General features: G+C 46.0%; 1 protein-coding gene across 2 annotated transcripts; it reads left to right on the top strand.

The window, feature by feature from the left end:
- Positions 1–471: 471 nt before the first annotated feature.
- On the top strand, positions 472–17362 carry PBK (PDZ binding kinase). 2 transcript variants are annotated; one of them, XM_050948913.1, is made up of 8 exons: positions 472–581; positions 2129–2205; positions 2994–3096; positions 3658–3800; positions 6498–6667; positions 7769–7898; positions 13001–13186; positions 16729–17362. In XM_050948913.1, exons 1-8 carry the CDS (start codon positions 547–549, stop codon positions 16932–16934), a joined length of 1050 nt encoding a protein of 349 aa, XP_050804870.1. In that variant the 5' UTR covers positions 472–546; the 3' UTR covers positions 16935–17362. The 2 variants fall into 2 exon arrangements, with proteins under 2 accessions (XP_050804870.1, XP_050804871.1); XM_050948914.1 differs by having other exon boundaries at positions 510–577.
- Positions 17363–18146: the final 784 nt, after the last annotated feature.

Consider the following 18146-nt stretch of genomic DNA (forward strand, 5'->3'; position numbering starts at 1 on the left):
GGAGCCGGCTTAGTGTCTAGCTGGATTACACTGAAAGCAGCTAAACCGCTCCCCTGTGATGGGGAGCAAGAGGCAGGCAGAGAGAATTTCTCCAGGGAGCAGGCTTCAGCTGGGAGCTAAAACAGAATAAATAATCATCCCTGGCTGTTATATAGCACCTTTTCTTCCACAGATCTCACAGTACTTTACAAAGGAGATCAGCATCATTATCCCAATTTAACAGTGGGGAAACTGAGGCACGGGGGGGAAAGTGACGTGCCCCAGGTCACCCAACAGCCAGTCACAGAGCTGGAAACTGATCTGAGCTCTCATGGGTGCCTGCCCCAAGCCCTATCCACTAGGTCACACAGCCTCACCCCATAAAGGCCGATCGATTCCCCGCCCCCGCCCCCGTGGCTCCGCCCACCCCAATGGGCCCGCCCCCTCGGGCTCCGCGCCCCGCCCCTCCTGTCGCAAGCTCCCGACCGACTCTATTTGGGCCGCGCGGCCGCCGTAGCCGCTCGGGGAGGCGGGGTCTGGCTCGGGCAGCAGCGCGCGCGGATTCAAATGGCGGCGGTTGGCAGCGGCCGGAGCCGGGGCAGGTAACGGGCGGGAGTTCAACGCCCCCTCCCCCACCCGAGCCGGGGGGGGGACCCAGGAGTCCTGTGCGCTCCGCCCCTCCCCCACCCGAGCCGGGGGGGGACCCAGGAGTCCTGTGCGCTCCGCCCCTCCCCCCACCCGAGCCGGAGGGGACCCAGGAGTCCTGTGCGCTCCGCCCCTCCCCCCACCCGAGCCGGGGGGGGCCCAGGAGTCCTGTGCGCTCCGCCCCTCCCCCACCCGAGCCGGGGGGGACCCAGGAGTCCTGTGCGCTCCCCCCCTCCCCCTCCCGAGCCGGGGGGGGACCCAGGAGTCCTGTGCGCTCCGCCCCCTCCCCCTCCTGAGCCGGGGGGGACCCAGGAGTCCTGTGCGCTCCGCCCCTCCCCCACCCGAGCCGGGGGGGACCCAGGAGTCCTGTGCGCTCCCCCCCTCCCCCTCCCGAGCCGCGGGGGACCCAGGAGTCCTGTGCGCTCCCCCCCTCCCCCTCCCGAGCCGCGGGGGACCCAGGAGTCCTGTGCGCTCCCCCCCTCCCCCTCCCGAGCCGCGGGGGACCCAGGAGTCCTGTGCGCTCCCCCCCTCCCCCTCCCGAGCCGCGGGGGACCCAGGAGTCCTGTGCGCTCCCCCCCTCCCCCACCCGAGCCGGGGGGGGGGACCCAGGAGTCCTGTGCGCTCCCCCCCTCCCCCACCCGAGCCGGGGGGGGGGACCCAGGAGTCCTGTGCGCTCCCCCCCTCCCCCACCCGAGCCGGGGGGGGGGACCCAGGAGTCCTGTGCGCTCCGCCCCTCCCCCACCCGAGCCGGGGGGGGGGACCCAGGAGTCCTGTGCGCTCCGCCCCTCCCCCACCCGAGCCGGGGGGGACCCAGGAGTCCTGTGCACTTCCCCCTCCTCCACCCGAGCCGGAGGGGACCCAGGAGTCCTGTGCGCTCCGCCCCTCCCCCCACCCGAGCCGGGGGGGGCCCAGGAGTCCTGTGCGCTCCGCCCCTCCCCCCACCCGAGCGGGGGGGGACCCAGGAGTCCTGTGCGCTCCGCCCCTCCCCCCACCCGAGCCGGGGGGGGGACCCAGGAGTCCTGTGCACTCCCCCCACTCCACCTGAGCCGGGGGAGGGGACCCAGGAGTCCTGTGCGCTTTCCCCTGTCTCCCCATCCACTCAAGCCAGGGAGCGTGCCCCAGGAATCCTGCATCCCCTCTGATCCACCCGAGCCTGGGAGAGATCTATGTAAGCTCCCAAGCTTGTCTCGCTCACCAACAGAAGCTGATCCGATAAACGCTGTTACCTCACCCACCTTGTCTCTCTAATATCCTGGGACCCGCACAGCTACAACAACACTGCAAACAACAACTTGTTACGGCAGCTAGAAAGCTCTGACCTGGGTTGCAGTGTCAGCTCAGGGTTCCGTTAATCTACAGCACACGTTTATAGAATGTTCCAATAGTATGAATTATGGAATGTGCTTAAAGATACGCTGTGAGCTTTATATATAAACCAGTAAATGTTCTGCACTGGAGAAATACATTGCAAGCCAATCTGATATAACTCTCTTGTGTCTTAAAGCTCAGGACAATTATCCACAATGGAAACAGCAACTGCATTCAAGACTCCTAACAAAATAAGTAATAGGAAGAAATCTGGTAAGTTGTATTCAAATATGGCCTGTTGTTAACTATTGTAGAATAGGGTTAATTTATCCCCTATCACGCTTCCACTGAAGTGTAATCAATACTGAAGTTTTCTAATCAGATTATCTCTGGGCCCAGTGTTTCACAAGATGAAGCTAGTGGTGGTGTGGTAGTAGTTGCCTGATAAACGAGATAGTGCTGATCATGTCCTGTTAGAATGACTGTTTATAAACACAATCGTTACAATGTGGATTTGAAAGTGAGAGGAAAATAAGTTTCAGAGTAGCAGCTGTGTTCGTCTGTATCAGCTAAAAGAACAGGAATATCTGTGGCACCTTAGAGACTAACAAATTTATTTGAGCATAAGCTTTCATGGGCTAAAACCCACTTCATCTGATGCATGCAGTAGAAAATACAGTAGGAAGATATATATATACACAGAGAACATGAAAAAATGGGTGTTGACAGTTTGTTTTGAGATCAGACTTTAAATTACTGGGAAAATAAAACTCCACCTGAGGTTTTGTTAAAGATTTCCATTGAGATGTACACCAAGGAGGGTATGGTGCATACGTATTTGGATGGTTTCCTGAAGTCTAATCAAAGAAAAGGAGGTTTATGGAGAGCTTTTTAAAAAAACTTAAACTCCTCAACCTCTCTTCCATACAAAGCTCCAAGTACAGTTGTAGTAAAAAAAAAAAAAAAAAAACTCTTGAAATGCTTGTAGCAAAAGCTTTGAGATCTTCAGATGGAAGAGGATATAAAAATGGAATGATTTTTTTCTTGTTTTTTGTTTTTAGAGAACGGGCCATCTGGACCTTCAGCTTCTGTAATTATTCCAGCCTCTCCTTTCATGCAGAAGCTTGGTTATGGAACTGGGGTAAATGTTTACCTTATGAAAAGGTAAGTGCAAGAACATAAACAGGAGAGGGTGGCCATTACTTGAGACTTTCGATCACATACTGCTAGGATTGATTTTTAGAGACGTCTGTGCTGATGAAAGATGCTGGCTTGACTGTCTTGGAAACTGAAATCTCTCCACAGCTTGTGTACAATGCAGGCAGTGGCAGTGCAAGATGCCCCACACGGCCTTATCAGTGTGCCTTAAACCTAAATTGGTGTCATCACCACTAGCTCAGTCTTCATGGCTCATTAATTCTTGGAGACTTTGCTGGGATTATCCCACACTGCTGGAGTTCCTCTGAGGTTGACTATAACAGAAGACTGTAGTAGAAATTCAAACGCAGTGCTGTGCAGTGTCTGATTTATTATTTAGTTGGCAAATTTAGTTTTAGAGTTTTAGCTTTACTGTTTAATTCCACAAATTAATTTTATATCCATCATTATGTTAATAATATTCTTGGCCAACACTGAATAGATGCCTATGATGGATCTTCCATTACTGATGTCAGGTATGGATGGGACGATGCTGTATTTTCTAACAGAGTGAATTTTTCCAAACAGGTCTCCTAAAGGCTTGTCTCATTCCCCATGGGCTGTGAAGAAAATTAATCCAAAATGTGACAATAAGCAGCAAAATATATATCAACAGAGACTGAATGAAGAAGCCAAGATTCTGAAAAACCTTCAGCACCCAAACATTGTAGGTAAGTTTCAGACCCAACTTAAGATGCTTAATTTGCAAATATAACTATTGAAGCCATCTCTGAGGCTTAATAAGGCAGGTTTCTCCTTCCTGATGTTACCTTCCCAGAGCCACGCTGGGCCAGGTGTGCGGGGGGGCCACAAATGGCCCTTGACCTTGTTTGAGCAGCAGAGAGTATATGTGCATATCCCCTGACCCCTACATTCCATAGTCAGAGAGTACAAATGCACTCTCCCTTCATTCCTCTCTATCCACCAGCTGGCATGGTCGCAATGCAACGAGTTCCTTCCTTCATCGTGTATAACCTTAGCCTTGTATAGAGTTCCAAATTTATCGATTTGTCTTAACAGATCGTGTTACTCTCTGTAACATTAAGGGTAACCTTAAAATATCTAATTCTGGCCAGCATACTGGTGCTGCCATGAAGGAGAATTCAGAAATACCTCAATATCCCTCTTCTAGCATGTCGGTTGTCAAGGCATTGTAGAGTTGCTCTCTTTCTGTCCCCACAGGAGAGGAATGAACCAGAGATTTATTTGCAGGCATGCTAGGCTTATCCCAGAGCAGCCTTGCAAAGCTTTAGATTGCAGTACAGGCAAGTCGCATCTTAGGTGCATTTAACATGCGTGGATTCAGCTTTGCACGGTCAGTAAAAACAAGGGGAAAAACAAAAAATAATAATATCAAAACTGCATCTGTAGTGCAGGTAATTCCGACCGCCATTCAACTCAATGAGTGTTTCACTATACGCGGTTTTCGCTTTACGCGCTAACCATGGAACGGAACCCCTGTGTAAGATGAGACTTGCCAGTATTTGGGCACTGAAGGAGGTCTACAGGATGCCAGCAGGCAAACACTTGCACAAGTTTAACTTTACTGTATGGGTCCTGCCTCAGCACAAGAGACTGGACTAGATGACCTCTCAATGTCCTTTCCAGCCCTACACTTGTATGATTTTTTCCCACTGACTACAATTAGACTTCTCACATGCACAAAATTAAGTATGTGCCAGGATTTCTAGGTTCAAGGCCTGAGGGGGAATAGTGACAACATATTAGAACGTGTCCAGTGTAGGGTGCTAGAAATCTTTTATTGATATCTGGAGTGGTGTCATTAGCACACACTGAATAAAATGCCAAACTTGACCTTTTGAAAAACAGACAAACAGAAGTAAGCACAGCATCATGTGCGAAGAGTGGTTATTGCCAAAGATTGCTCTCTAAATACTTTGTAAGTAGACACATGTATTCTGGTAGCTTGTTCAGTCCTGCTCTTTACTGGATCTTTGATGCTGTGCGCTCCATAATAATAATAAAATGAATTAATGTATGCAGAATAAGCCAGTTCCTGAGTTATGAAAAGTCTTGAAAGCAGCTTCTGTAAAAATTCTTGACTTTCAAAGTTAGTAATAGTTTGTGAAACCATGGTATATTCAGTGAAGTTTTGGTTAATACTGTAATATATCTCATTAATCCTTGGGATTATTACCTTTGTCACTGAAATCAGCAATTGGTTTAGCTTTTTTCTTTACTATACATTTAAAACAAATCAAGATGTTTTCATTTTTGCTAGAAATACCGTATGTGCTCCATGAGAATTTTACCAATTTATATTCCCCACATCAAATGATGGATGTTCTCCCTTCTCAGCAAGAATTCAATGGCCAAAACCATCGTATTGAGGTTTCATATTGCAAAAATTTCATTTCTTTTGCAAAATGTACTACAGAACACGCACACGATTATTCATCCATGTTATACAATGGGAAAAATCATGCAAAAACTCAAGTGTCATCTTTTTAGTTTGGGAGACGTTTGCAAAGTCATAACACGATATGTTCATATCAGGGAGTTTGTCCTGAGAAATTACATGATGTCAACTTATTATCCTGTAATTTACAATAAAATAGTCTACACCATTTATTAAATGCTGAAGCCATTTTAAAACCCCATGTGCCACTCTGTTGAATGTAGTCAAATGCTAGCACTGGCTAGGGTGACAAATATCATGGCCAAGACTGTCAAAAGGGGCTGGTGATTTTTGCGTGCCTCAAGTTTTAGATGTCCAGTTCGAGACACTGTAAATGAGTCTGATTTCAGTGCAGAGGCACTCAGCACTTTCTGAAAATTAGACCCCTCTTCCTAAAATGTCTCAAGTTGGGCACCCATTTCTGGAAATCTTGGCCTGTGGCTTTATTTGGAAAAACCTGAAGGGCAGTCTGTGCTGTGAAAATGTTCCCAAACACTCTTAACTTGTTTTCCCAGGTCAGTTAATCTGAATTTTAAATGGGTTGGAGCTGTAATGTAGAGAAGACTCCACATGGCCTAAACCAGTTTCAAATGGTCCAGGCTGCCTGAAACCCGGCCTATATTACAGCTCCAAATGGTTTTTAAATTGCTTTTGTTGAACTGTTGTTAAAACCAGTTAGAATTTTTGGGGAGAAACCCGAGCGCCGATTAAGCTAATGGTGTCACAGAGGTTGTGGTCACAGTTACGACTGTATAACTAATGAACACTTTGATATTGTTTGTTTACTTATTCACAAAATTCCATAATGATGGGCGGCCTAAATAGCGTTGTGAATTAGCGAGACTCTGCTGTCAAATTGTGCTACTGAGCATACGCGTAAAATGCCTTTTCTATAGATACTGCCTCTTCTAGTCCCCTCAAAACAATTGACATCTCTGATTGTTTTAAGGATACCGTGCGTTTACTCAGGCCAGTGATGGAAGCATGTGCCTTGCTATGGAATATGGAGGAGAAAAATCTCTCAATGACTTAATTGAAGAGAGAAATACAAAACATCAGGGCCCTTTTCCTGCTGCTACGATTCTCAGTGTTGCCTTGAACATGGCAAGAGGGTTGAAGGTATGTTTTCTGGTGATATTAGTTGTTCCATGCCAGAGCTGTGTACAGGGGTGATACTGGGAAAATAAAGTAACTCAGCCTGAGAGAATCTAAAGGATCCTGCACTAGTGTTGGCACATGGGTTGCAGATGCCACAAGTCCTTGTTAAGGTGCCACTCTGATTTCACGGAACCAAAGAGACCACAATCCCATTGTGCGAGGTGCTGTACGAACACAGGACAGAACGATGGTCCCTGCCCCAAACAGCTGACAATGAAAGTAACCCAATAAGTGATACAACTTTTGTTTTTGTTAATACTGGCCCCCACTGCCTTACTCACACTTTTCCATTCCTTTGGGAATCACTTACTTTTCCTCCTTACTAGCTGCTAGAGTCCACCCTCAGCCTCATGCTGGCAGCCAATAAAGGAGATCTGGCACCAGCAGAGGTTGTGGGTAGGTGGGATGGGCAGATAATCTGACCTGGGAGGCTGAAGGGTTTGGTTCTGAAGATATTGGAGGGGTACTCCGAGAGAGGCCAGAGGCATAAGAAAAAAAACAAAACAAAAAAACGCCGGGTTGCCCTCTCCCACCACCTGCCTGACCCCCGGGCAGCCCCCGCCAAGTTTTATTCACTGATATTTTTAGTAAAAGTCACGGACAGATCACAGGCCGTGAATTTTAGTTTACTGCCCGTGGCCTGTCTGTTACGTTTACTAAAGATACCTGTTGTCTAAAACAGCCTTAGTTATAAGCCATGAAAATAGAAGGTTGCGTGGAACAGCCTTTTCAGTGATAGTTCTCGTATTGCTACTGTGATACTAACAACAACGTAAAAACCTTGGGCTAGATTCTCAGCTCATGTAAATCCGCATCACTCCATTGAAGGCTGCTTGTTTGTTTCATTCATCTGATATGTTATGTCTTCTAGATGAGTAGATCCTTTGGGGCAGGGACTGTTGAACCTAGCACAACTGAAGCCGTAAGATGACTCTGCAGTATGAATGTTAAATAATATGATGATGCTTCACTGCCCAAACCTGTTATAAAATAGCCTCTTTCTCTATTTGTTGCTTCTCATCTGTAGGTGGGATCCTAATTGTTCCTTTTTCTGCCTTGTAGTATCTGCATAACGATAAAAAACTGCTCCATGGAGACATCAAGTCTTCTAACATTGTCATTAAAGGTGACTTTGAGTCGATAAAAATCTGTGATGTGGGAGTGTCCCTGCCACTGGATGAGAACATGACTGGTATGTGGGGCTGTCAGCTTGGACTGCTTCAGTCATCTGGACACTATGGGTGTCCAGGACCACAAAACTTTAAAGCTAGCTTTTGACCTGGAAGGGGCAAGGATGGTCTAAACTGAGGTGGTGTCTGTTCTGTAGACATAAAAGATCCCATTTGTGTTTTCATAATAGGAGTTTGCTGTGCAAGGATGCAGTTTCTGTCCCTGGATTTATGCCATGTGGTTGCTATTCTTCACCCCAGAGATGGCTGCATTTCAGTGGAGGTGGTTCTTATAGTTTAAATGCTGTGTGATCCTTCCAGGTGAATAGTGCTGCATAATTGCAAGAAACTTCCACGTTACTCCAAAGGGCTAACCGAACTCACCTTAACATGCATAGGAGTTCCAGTGTACAAGGAACACTGGATTAGGCCTAGCAGATTTTGAACTGGCATCTGGCTGTGGGGAAACCTTAACTCCTGCTTGAGAGTTAAGTAAATTAACCTTCTATTTCGTAGTTCTGGAGACCAGCCTGAGCCAATTGTGAAAATTATAAATGTTTTACTTAACTACTACAAGAAGCAGATGTCTAATGGCCTGCTGGTACAGCTGTCTAAAGCAGGAATGTGTTTTGGTTAATTGCAAAATCACTTTTCTCTGCTGTTTCTTTCCACAGCGCTTGGGTTTGCAACAGCTGACTGATTTATGAAGCTGCAGGATTAGATTTTTATTAGTAACTGTTTCATTTTATACGGGAAGAGAATGGAATGCTGCCGTGACAAAATGGGCTTTGGAGTCCGGGGGTGTAGGGCCACAGGAATGATCTGCAAATGAGGAGGGTAGTTAAACATATTAAATTATAGAGTGACTACAAAGTACAAGCCCTCTCAATTAGAAGAACCTTCAGCCCAGTTCTGAGTGAAGTCTTGTGGTGTGTCACATGGAGACAATATCCAACTGGCCAAAAAAGGATACTGAGTCCTTATCCATAGGTAAAGCTGCACATTTGTCATGGAAATCACAGATTCCAGAACCTCCATGACTTCTGCAGTGGCTGGCCCAGAGGCCGCCTGAGCAGCTCAGGCAGCCCCTGGGCCAGCCGCACGGGCCACTTCTGGGGCAGTCTTGGGCCACCTTGCCCCCCACCCCACACCCCTGCCAGCAGCAGCAGGAGTTTGGGTGTGGGAGGAGGCTCAGGGCTGGAGGTGAGGGCTCTGGGTGGCGCTTACTTTGGGGGGCTCCCTAGAAGCAGCCACATGTCCCTCCCTCAACTCCTAGCAAATGTCTCCACGTGCTGCCTCCACCCACAGGCACTGACCCCACAGCTCCTGTTGGCCAGGTTCCTGGCCAGTGGGAGCTGCAGAGCGAGCGCTCAGCGCAGAAGCAGTGTGTGGAGCCGTCTGGCCATGCCTCTGCTTCGCGGGGAGCTGCGAGGAGCCAAGTAGGGGGCCTGCCAGCCCTGCCAATCCCCTCCTCCCCGGCAGCACCAGCAGGGGTCCTGGATTGCTCCCCCCAGGGCACCTGTGGTGCCCATGGGCCATTCCCCCCAGAGCACCCAGGCTGCTTACCTTCCCCCACCCCCTAATTTAGTTAGGGGTATATAGTACAAGTCATGGGCCGCCAATTTTTGTTTACTGCCCATGACTTGTCCTTGACTTTTACTAAAAATACCCGTAGCCTTAGCCATGGGACATCCAAGGATTGAAGAATGATGGTCTACAAAGTGTTAAGAATTCTAACATTCATTTCTCATTAGTGCCAGATACTTTTGAAGATCAGCACAAGAGCAGTGTTTCTCGAACAGCTGTGAGCCTTCTGATAGCTCAGTGAATTATTAGGCAATGGGGAAAGTGTGCCGCCGCCACTGCTTGCCAGAGCGTATGCATACAGCTCAGCATGCTGGCTTCACTAGAAAGCAACCTGCTGTGCCAAAATCTCTTCTGCAGGAGTGATTGGGCATCAAGTCCGTGACTGGGTTTCCTTTTTCAGTCAGATACAGACGTTTTTTCGACTCTTAACTAGGAGATCTTGGAGACTTTAAAAACATACTGACCAGTAATAAACCTTTGCTGGATTAAAGAAAGGTAAATCATTTTCTTGCTAGCAGCAGGTCATCTAGCATGATGTAAATTCATCCCTCCATCCCAGCCACCTTCAGACAACAGCTGGGAAAGGGACTCTATCAGAGGCTTTGCCCTCTGGCTTTAATAGAACTCTTGTTGATTGACTGGGAGAGGTAGAGTTGATTCATCAGTGTAATAGATTGCAGGTGCTGTGTCTCAGGATCATATTCCAGTCCAGGCCTCTCTGCCAGCATAACATTCCCACAAATCACAAAGGTGAGAGATGGTAACAGCCTACTAGATCCATCACTTTGTCGTTGCAGGATTTTTCCCTATTCGATTTGCATAGATTCCAAGGCCAGAAGGGACCATTGTGATCATCTAGTCTGAGCACTTCCCGCACAATCATTCCTACAGCAGATCTTTTAGAAAAACATCCAATCCTGATTTTAAAATTGTCCTTATTTCCAGTCTTAATTTGTCTAGCTTCAACTTCCAGCCATTGGATCCTGTTAAACCTTTCTCTGCTAGATTGGAGAGCCCATCCATGATTAGATAGATATTTGTTCCCCATGTAGATACTTATAGACTGGAATCAAGTCACCCCTTAAACTTCTCTTTTGTTAAGATAAATCATTTGGGCTCTTGAGGCTGTCATTACAAGGCGGGTTTCTAATCCTTTGATCATTCTCGTGGCTCTTTTCTGACCCCTCTCCAGTGTATCAACATCCTTGAATTGTGAGCACCAGAACTGGACACAGGATTCAGCAGCGGTTGCACCAGTGCCAAATACAGAGGTTGAATAACCTCTCTGCTCCTGCTAGAGATTCTCCTGTTTTATGCATCCCAGGATCACATTAGCTCTTTTGGCCACGATGTCACAGCGGGAGCTCCTATTCAGCTGATTATCCACCAGGACCCCCAAATCTTTGTCAGAGTCACTGCTTCCCAGTATAGGAGTCCCCCATCGTGGAAGTGTGGCCTGCAGTCTTGGTTCTGTGGGGTACACATTTACATTTAGCCATTTTAAAACACACATTGTTTGCTCATGTTCATTATCGGTGACCTGTGATCATTTACCACTTCCCTGACTTTGGTGCATGCATCCGACGAAGTGGGTGTTCACCCACGAAAGCTCATGCTCCTAAATGTCTGTTAGTCTATAAGGTGCCACAGGAGTCTTTGCTGCTTTTACTGACTTTGGTTGTGTCACCTGCAAACTTTATCAGTGATGATTTTGTTTTCTTCCAGGTCATTGATAAAAATGTCAAATAGCACAGGGCCAAGAACCGATCCCTGAGCTGTTCCACTAGAAACACATCCATTCAGTGATGATTCCCTGTTCACAATTACATGTTGAGACCTATCAGTTAGCCAGTTTTTTAATATTTAATATGTGCCATGTTCCATTTAATCCAAATCCATTTAATACGTGCCATGTTCATTTTATATGCTAGTGTTTTAATCAAAATTTTGTGTGATAACAAGTCAAATGCCTTACAGAAGCCTAAGTGTATTACATCGGCACTGTTACCTTTATCAAGTCATCAAAGAAAGATATCAGATTAGTTTGATAACTATGGTTTTTCCATAAATCCATGTTGATTTGTATTAATTACATTACTCTTCTTATTAAAGAACTATTGGAGTCCTGTATCCGCTGCTCTATCATCTTGCCCAGGATTGATGTCAGGCTGACAGGTCTATAATTACCTGGGTCTTCCTCCTTACCCTTTTTAAAAAACTGGCACAATATTAGCTTTCTTCTGGAACTTCCCCAGGATTTATTGAAAGTCAACAATAATGCTCCAGCAAGATCCTCAGCCAGCTCGCTGAAAACTCTTGGGTGTGTTATCTGGATCTGATGATTTTAAAATGTTTATCTTTAGTATTTGCTGTTTAAGATCCTCTAGAGATACTAGTGGAATGAAAAGAGTTATCACCATATGATGAGACTACATCATCTCTTCCCCCTCCTCCCCCAGCCCCCCTCCCCCCGGAACAGAAATGTTTATTGAACACTTCTGCTTTTCTACATTATTATGGATGATTCTGCTATTTCTGTCTATTGTTAGGATACTATTGTTAGGTTTCTTTTTGTTCCTAATATATTTTAAAACTCCTTATTGTTCTTCACTGTGCTGGTCATAGATTTCTCCTTGCGTCCCTTTGCTTCCCTTATCAATTTTCTCCAATTCCTGACTTCTGATTTATGGTCATTACTATCAACTTCCATTTTCTTCCATTTGTTATTTATTTATGTATTTATGTATTTATATTTTATAGCTGCCTTCACTTGTCTCTAAAGCAGATCAGTTTTTTAACCAGTACAATTTTCTTCCTTGATTGTTGCTTTTTGAGCATCTTTCAAAGTGTTCTTAAATGATCCCCTACTGTCATTCAGATTCAGAACATGTTTGTTAGTCATGCTGTTCAAGCAGACTAAATGCTCACTCCTCAGCATATTAAATCCTTAACTGGAGCTTCTAGTATTCTGTTGATCTTAAGGCCCATGCCTCATAGCACCAAGCAGGCAAACTTTGCAGTGGAATCTATTTGTGGTGTCCTGTGCTGTTCCTAAAATGTGCATGATTTTAGCAGAAGTGTCTATTCAATGCTTATTATCCTTGACTTAAATCTGCAGCACAGAACTGGATATCTGCATGACGGAATACAGGCCCTGCACTGGTGCAAAATGTTACCCTTTCTACAGTATGTAGCTTCGTCCCCCTGCGCTCTTTGGATGTGAATAATCACTGGGTGTTGAGACACACCCCAAACTTGATTCTTTCCATTTATTTTTAAGGCCTGTTCTAAAGTAAGGGGCGAACGTGTTTTTAATAGTTAATGCACTGTGTTAAAATCCTAATGTGGACAAGTCAAGCCACAGTTTTAACACACATTAGCTGGTCAGGTTGACCTCTCGCTTACTCCTAGAAGTTACTTCGCCCAGCTGACAGATCTTCAAATCCTAGTGTAGACGAGGCAGTTATAGTGTAACACGTTAAGTACACCGTTTTTCCTAATGTGGACCTGGCTTGAGTCATGTATTGTTTCTCTGCAGTGAGTGACCCGGAGGCACTTTACATTGGCACAGAGCCGTGGAAACCTAAGGAAGCTCTGGAGGATGGTGGTGTTATCACTGATAAGGCGGACATCTTTGCTTTTGGACTGACTCTGTGGGAGATGATGACCCTCTCCATACCTCATCTGAACCTGCCTGAAGATGATGATGACAACGACGACGAAGGTCAGCTTTTATTTCTTACAGTCCCAACTCTTCAAATCAAGCAGCTCTTGCAGGAAGCTGCCCTTAAAGATGGATTTACCCAATAGTGGAACTGACTGTTGAACATTTGTATGTGCAGGGGATGCCTTAGGGCTTGTCTACACTACCGAGCTTACACTTGCACTGCTGTAAGATTGCTCGTGTAGCCCCTCTGTGCCGACGGAAGAGTTCTCCCATTGACGACATAAAACCACCCCACAAGCGGCAACAGCTGTTTTGTCAGGAGAAGCTGTCCTGCTGACATAGGGCTGTCCACATTGGTGCTTCTGTCGGGGTAACTTACATCACCCAGGGGTGGTTTGTTTGTTTTTCACACCCCTGAGCGACATAACTTATACTGACAAAAGTGGCAGTGTAGACAAGCCTTTAGTGTTTCTTTATCGCACATCCACTAGCGAAAACACATTTGAATCATGATCTGCTACTAATACAACTAGAAAAAAAATTAAGCTGTCTTGTGTTCATCCACATAAATAGCCTACTGGAGGAGGACATAAGGAAATAGTGCAGGGAAAGGTTAGCCAAGACCTTTCTCTGCTCACTGATTGTTTTTTTTAACCCTTTCTCTTGCTTCCAAGAACTGGTTTGTTCCCAGTACTCTCTCACCTCGCCTGGAGCGTCTTGAAGCATAGAAGAGGCTCAAAGCTACTCAGGGGGGCTTACTGCAAAACACGTGCCTGGCTGTGCACAATGTTTTTGCAGGTGGCTGAGCTGCTTTAAAGTTTGTTTGGGTTTTTAGATCCAAATGAGGAGTTGATAAATGTGCCTAATTAATCATTTTAAATACTGACGTGCCCCATAAGCAGTCCAGCTGCTTGTTAAACTGCTGCAGGAGAGTTCTCCCTTGAAATTCTGCTGCTCATCAAATTCCTCTCAACACTAAACTTGGCATGAGAGCCAAGTTACAACTGGATAGTCCCACAGCCTGGTTCCCATTGTGTAGTGTAGCTAGGACCAAAGCATGTTTCTGAATCATGCTACAGCCCTGCTAAAAGCCAAGTGAAGGTGCTTAGACTATGATTCTGGTCCATCTATATTGCAAGACTGAGTCGTGTTTTAACTGTATTGGGGAAGGGATCTACCATGGTGGTAGCTGCAGTTTAACTAGGACCAAAGTGATGTGGTCAGCATGACAGTCAAAGGATAACAACATAATTCTTCTCCAGCCCAGCTAACTGAGCTCAACAAAGCGTCAGAGGCAACTGGACTACTCGGACTCGGAAGCCAAAGTAGATGCATAAGCTAGTCGAACAGTGTGAATGGGTCCCTAGGATCTCTAGATCTGAAAGCATCAGCTTCTACTGCTTGAACTAAAAGTCCAGCTCCTAGACTTAGGCCTGGTCAACAATGGGGGCGGAGACTGATCTAAGATATGCAACTTCAGCTACTAGAATAGCATAGCTGAAGTCAATGTATCTTAAATCCACTTAGATTGACTTACGTCGTGTCCTCGCGGCACAGGATCGACGGCCTCCGCTTCCGCCTCTTGTCCTGGTGGAGTTCCGGAGTCGACAGGGAGCGTGTTTGGGGATCGATGTATCGCGCCTCGTCTAGACACAATACAATCGACCCCTGATAGATTGATCACTACCCGCTGATCTGGCGGCTAGTGTAGACGTACCCTTAGTCCTTGCAGATGGCCCAGCCAGTGCATTATTATAGGAGCATTTAAATAGCTCCTGGCTTTAGTGTTTTGGGACAGGGCTTATATTTTAATAGCGAAGTGCTATTTCCATTTCCTCGTTAAAAGGCCAGTGCTGCTCCAGTTCTGTCACCATTTCTCTGCTGTACAAAAGCAGGAGAGCCTCGCTAATCTGTGACTGCTGTTTTAGATGCTGGCTGGCCCAAGTACCAGGGCTGTCCTCCCACCAAACAGTGCTCCTCAAACAGAACAAAACTTTCAAAGGAGGCACTAGATGGCACAGGTGATCGAGGATAGAATCTGTAGGGTCATAATGGGATAACCTCAGCTCGCTAGATTGTCACCTTAGTTCTTGTCAAGGCCAGAGGTGAACAAAAGTTGGCCCTTAATTATGTGGCCTTTTTGGTGGGTTATGTGAAGAGGGTTGGGTGGTCTCAGGCAGATCTATAGACATAGATATGCATGTTGCCAAATGCCCCCACCGCCTGTACTGACACTGAAACTTTTTGGCTGACTAGACAGACCAAAGAGAGAGGAGGTTCTGGAGACACCCTCCTCCTGCCTTTAGAAGTGGTCCTGCCAGGTTACTTTGAGGTACGCTGGCAGACTGGAAGGAGCGTATGCTGTTGACTGCCTTTGCCGTGTCTGTGCTGGATACATGGAGGTTTCAGTCGCTAGGGCTGTCAAACCAGCACTGAATTCACTTTTTTTTTTTTAAGACGAGTGGTAACTTTGGCCTTATTTATATTGATTTTTTGGATAATGTAATTTGAATCCTAAAACTATCATTCTAGGTAGAAACTCCTCCCAAACTAAGGCTGGTAGAGAAGACTCCCTTTGCTCTGGCCTTCAAACAAGCTGGCCAGTCCAGCAGCAAACCTAGAGCTTTCTTTGTTCATCTAACTCAAGCCCCAGCATCTCCACAAAGTGCCAGGGCATTCACATGTATTGACATACAAATATGCACAGATAGCATCTCGCTGACCTTCCTAATCCCCACATCCAACACCCCTCTTTTAAGCTGGAGTAGGGTTTGCCTAGGCCCGGTGTGCGACCAAGACACTCACCCTGTTGAAAGTAGTGAAGTATAGGACTTTAAAGTTAACAGCTGGAAAACTAGTAATTTTTTTTTTTTTATAAACTTTCACCTTAATTAACAGAAAATTCATTCAGGGTAGAATCTGATCCTAATGAAGCTGATTGCTGTATTGCAACTGACTTCAGTGGGATAAGATTAAACAAGGAAATTACAAATTGGTATTTAAAATTCTCTGGAAATACTTCAGAATCTCCCTGGCTATAAACCATGCAGCTGTGTAATCGCTGGGGGGGCTCCTGTTTTAATGAGATTCCAGCAGAAAACATGGCTTGCTGGCAAGTACCGAAATGTGGTAACTGCAGGGAGGGTTTTGCATTTGTCCCAGTGGTCTGCAGTTGGCGCTTTTTCTGAGGGGTCTAGAAAACCAAATGATTGATTATAGGTTGAAGTGGTAGATTGGTTTTCTGATGCGGTCCCTTTGCATTTACAAAGTGGCAGAGGCCCAACTGCTTCTGAAGCATTTCTGCGTGAGATGATAGATGGGCTTGTAAGCAAAACAAACACGATCTAAGGTAGCACTTGCTGAACTCTGGCTCTAGATTGGCAAGCAACTCCTTCAAGGACCAGATTGGTGGTTCTTACAGAGCGGCCTTTCTCCTGCTCCCTACCCTTCAAACCCCCATTTGGAGGAGGAAAAGACTGCCTGGGGTTGAATGGATGACGGCCCTTGGGAAGGTGGCATTCATTTTCCAACACACGACACCTAAGGCAATTGAGACTGCCAGTTACTGCTGCTGACTTGTTTTAAATGTTCTTTGCCAGAGACTACATTTGATGAAGATGACTTTGATGATGAGGCGTATTATGCAGCTCTGGGCACCAGGCCACCACTGAACATGGAGGAGCTGGACCAGTCATACCAGAAAGCGATTGAAATGTTTTCCATCTGCACGTGTGAGGACCCGAAGCAGCGTCCCTCTGCTGCACACATTGTTGCAGTCTTGGAGGAAGACATGCATCCCCAGTAACTGACTACATCTCTCTGCATTCTGATGGGGAGGCTTCTACATGTAATTTCAGTATTTCTCCTTGTTCGCTGATAGTTATGCAAGAATCCAGTGTAACCTAAATTATTGGTATTATTGGCTTCTTGAGATGATCAGCAGTGAGACAATGCCACCCAGAAGGTTAGCTTTAGATACACATTGCGAAAACTTGGTTTTGTAAGTACCATCAGAAACTCTTTAAGAGCATATAAACTTACCCAAATGTCCTCTGGTATTTACAACTTTTTCATAAGTTATAGGCAATTCTTTAATGACCTGTGCACTGGATGAGTTTATAGCATTCTGTAGCTTTAAACAAATATTAAGCATTTGAGAAAAGCCTAGCAATTCCTTAAAACAGATAGTTCTGATGTGAATTTGAATTAATAAAATATTGGCTTGTAACAAGATAGCTGTGTTTGACCTAAGCACTTAAATCTTTTTAAATAGCATGTGCTTGTCTCAGTTACACTTCAGGCATTTTTGTAAAGAATAAGATAACCACTTAACTCCATGACTTCCTACAGGGCTGAGAGCTCAGTGCTGTCCAAAACTTTTTTGAACCATATTTTGATAAGTGTTATTGCCATCAGGTATACGGAGTTGGAGCTCTGACTTTTCTAACTGTCCAGTATGTGCTGAGATCTCATCAGTTATGTAGGCCTGGAGTTTCCCATTTGTAAACTGAGGACAGGACGGATACTACTTTGTAAAGTGCTTTATGAACTCCTGTTAGTGCTTAGGTGTTTAATTGCTATAGACTGTTATGGATGGTTGGAATTGGTGGTAATGAGGTGGAGCTAGCTCTGGCCTTTACCTACAGCACCCCGTGTTACTGGAACTGGGCAAAAAACAGCAAAAGGGTATTCAGACAAGGTGAGACTGAGGGGCCGCAAGAGACTCAGGGAAGAGGGACATAGACGCCTCATTTAGAGGCTACTGATAAAAGATTTGGGGGAGTGGCTCATCTTTTCCAGCTAAGAGGCCATCATACTTAAACCACCATGAGCAGTAAGACATCGCTTTACCAGGTGCTCTATTTACCACTGGTTCTTAATGGGGGTTGATCGCTGCCTGGGGGGCTGTGAGCAGGTTTTAGGGAGTCTCGGAAGCAGGGCTGGCATTAAGCTCCCTGGGGCCCAGGAAGAAAGCCACAGCCTGAGCCTCAGAGCTTTGTAGGGCTCCCTGTTGCAT

Source organism: Gopherus flavomarginatus, chromosome 4 (genome assembly GCF_025201925.1).
Source record: "Gopherus flavomarginatus isolate rGopFla2 chromosome 4, rGopFla2.mat.asm, whole genome shotgun sequence".
Lineage (NCBI taxonomy): Eukaryota > Metazoa > Chordata > Testudines > Testudinidae > Gopherus > Gopherus flavomarginatus.

Coding starts and splice junctions, on each gene's coding strand:
- PBK (XM_050948913.1), top strand. CDS start 547: ATGGCGGCGGTTGGCAGCGGCCGGAGCCGGGGCAG. Junction 2,206..2,993: donor AAGTAATAGGAAGAAATCTG/GTAAGTTGTATT, acceptor TTTTGTTTTTAG/AGAACGGGCCATCTGGACCT. Junction 6,668..7,768: donor ACATGGCAAGAGGGTTGAAG/GTATGTTTTCTG, acceptor TCTGCCTTGTAG/TATCTGCATAACGATAAAAA.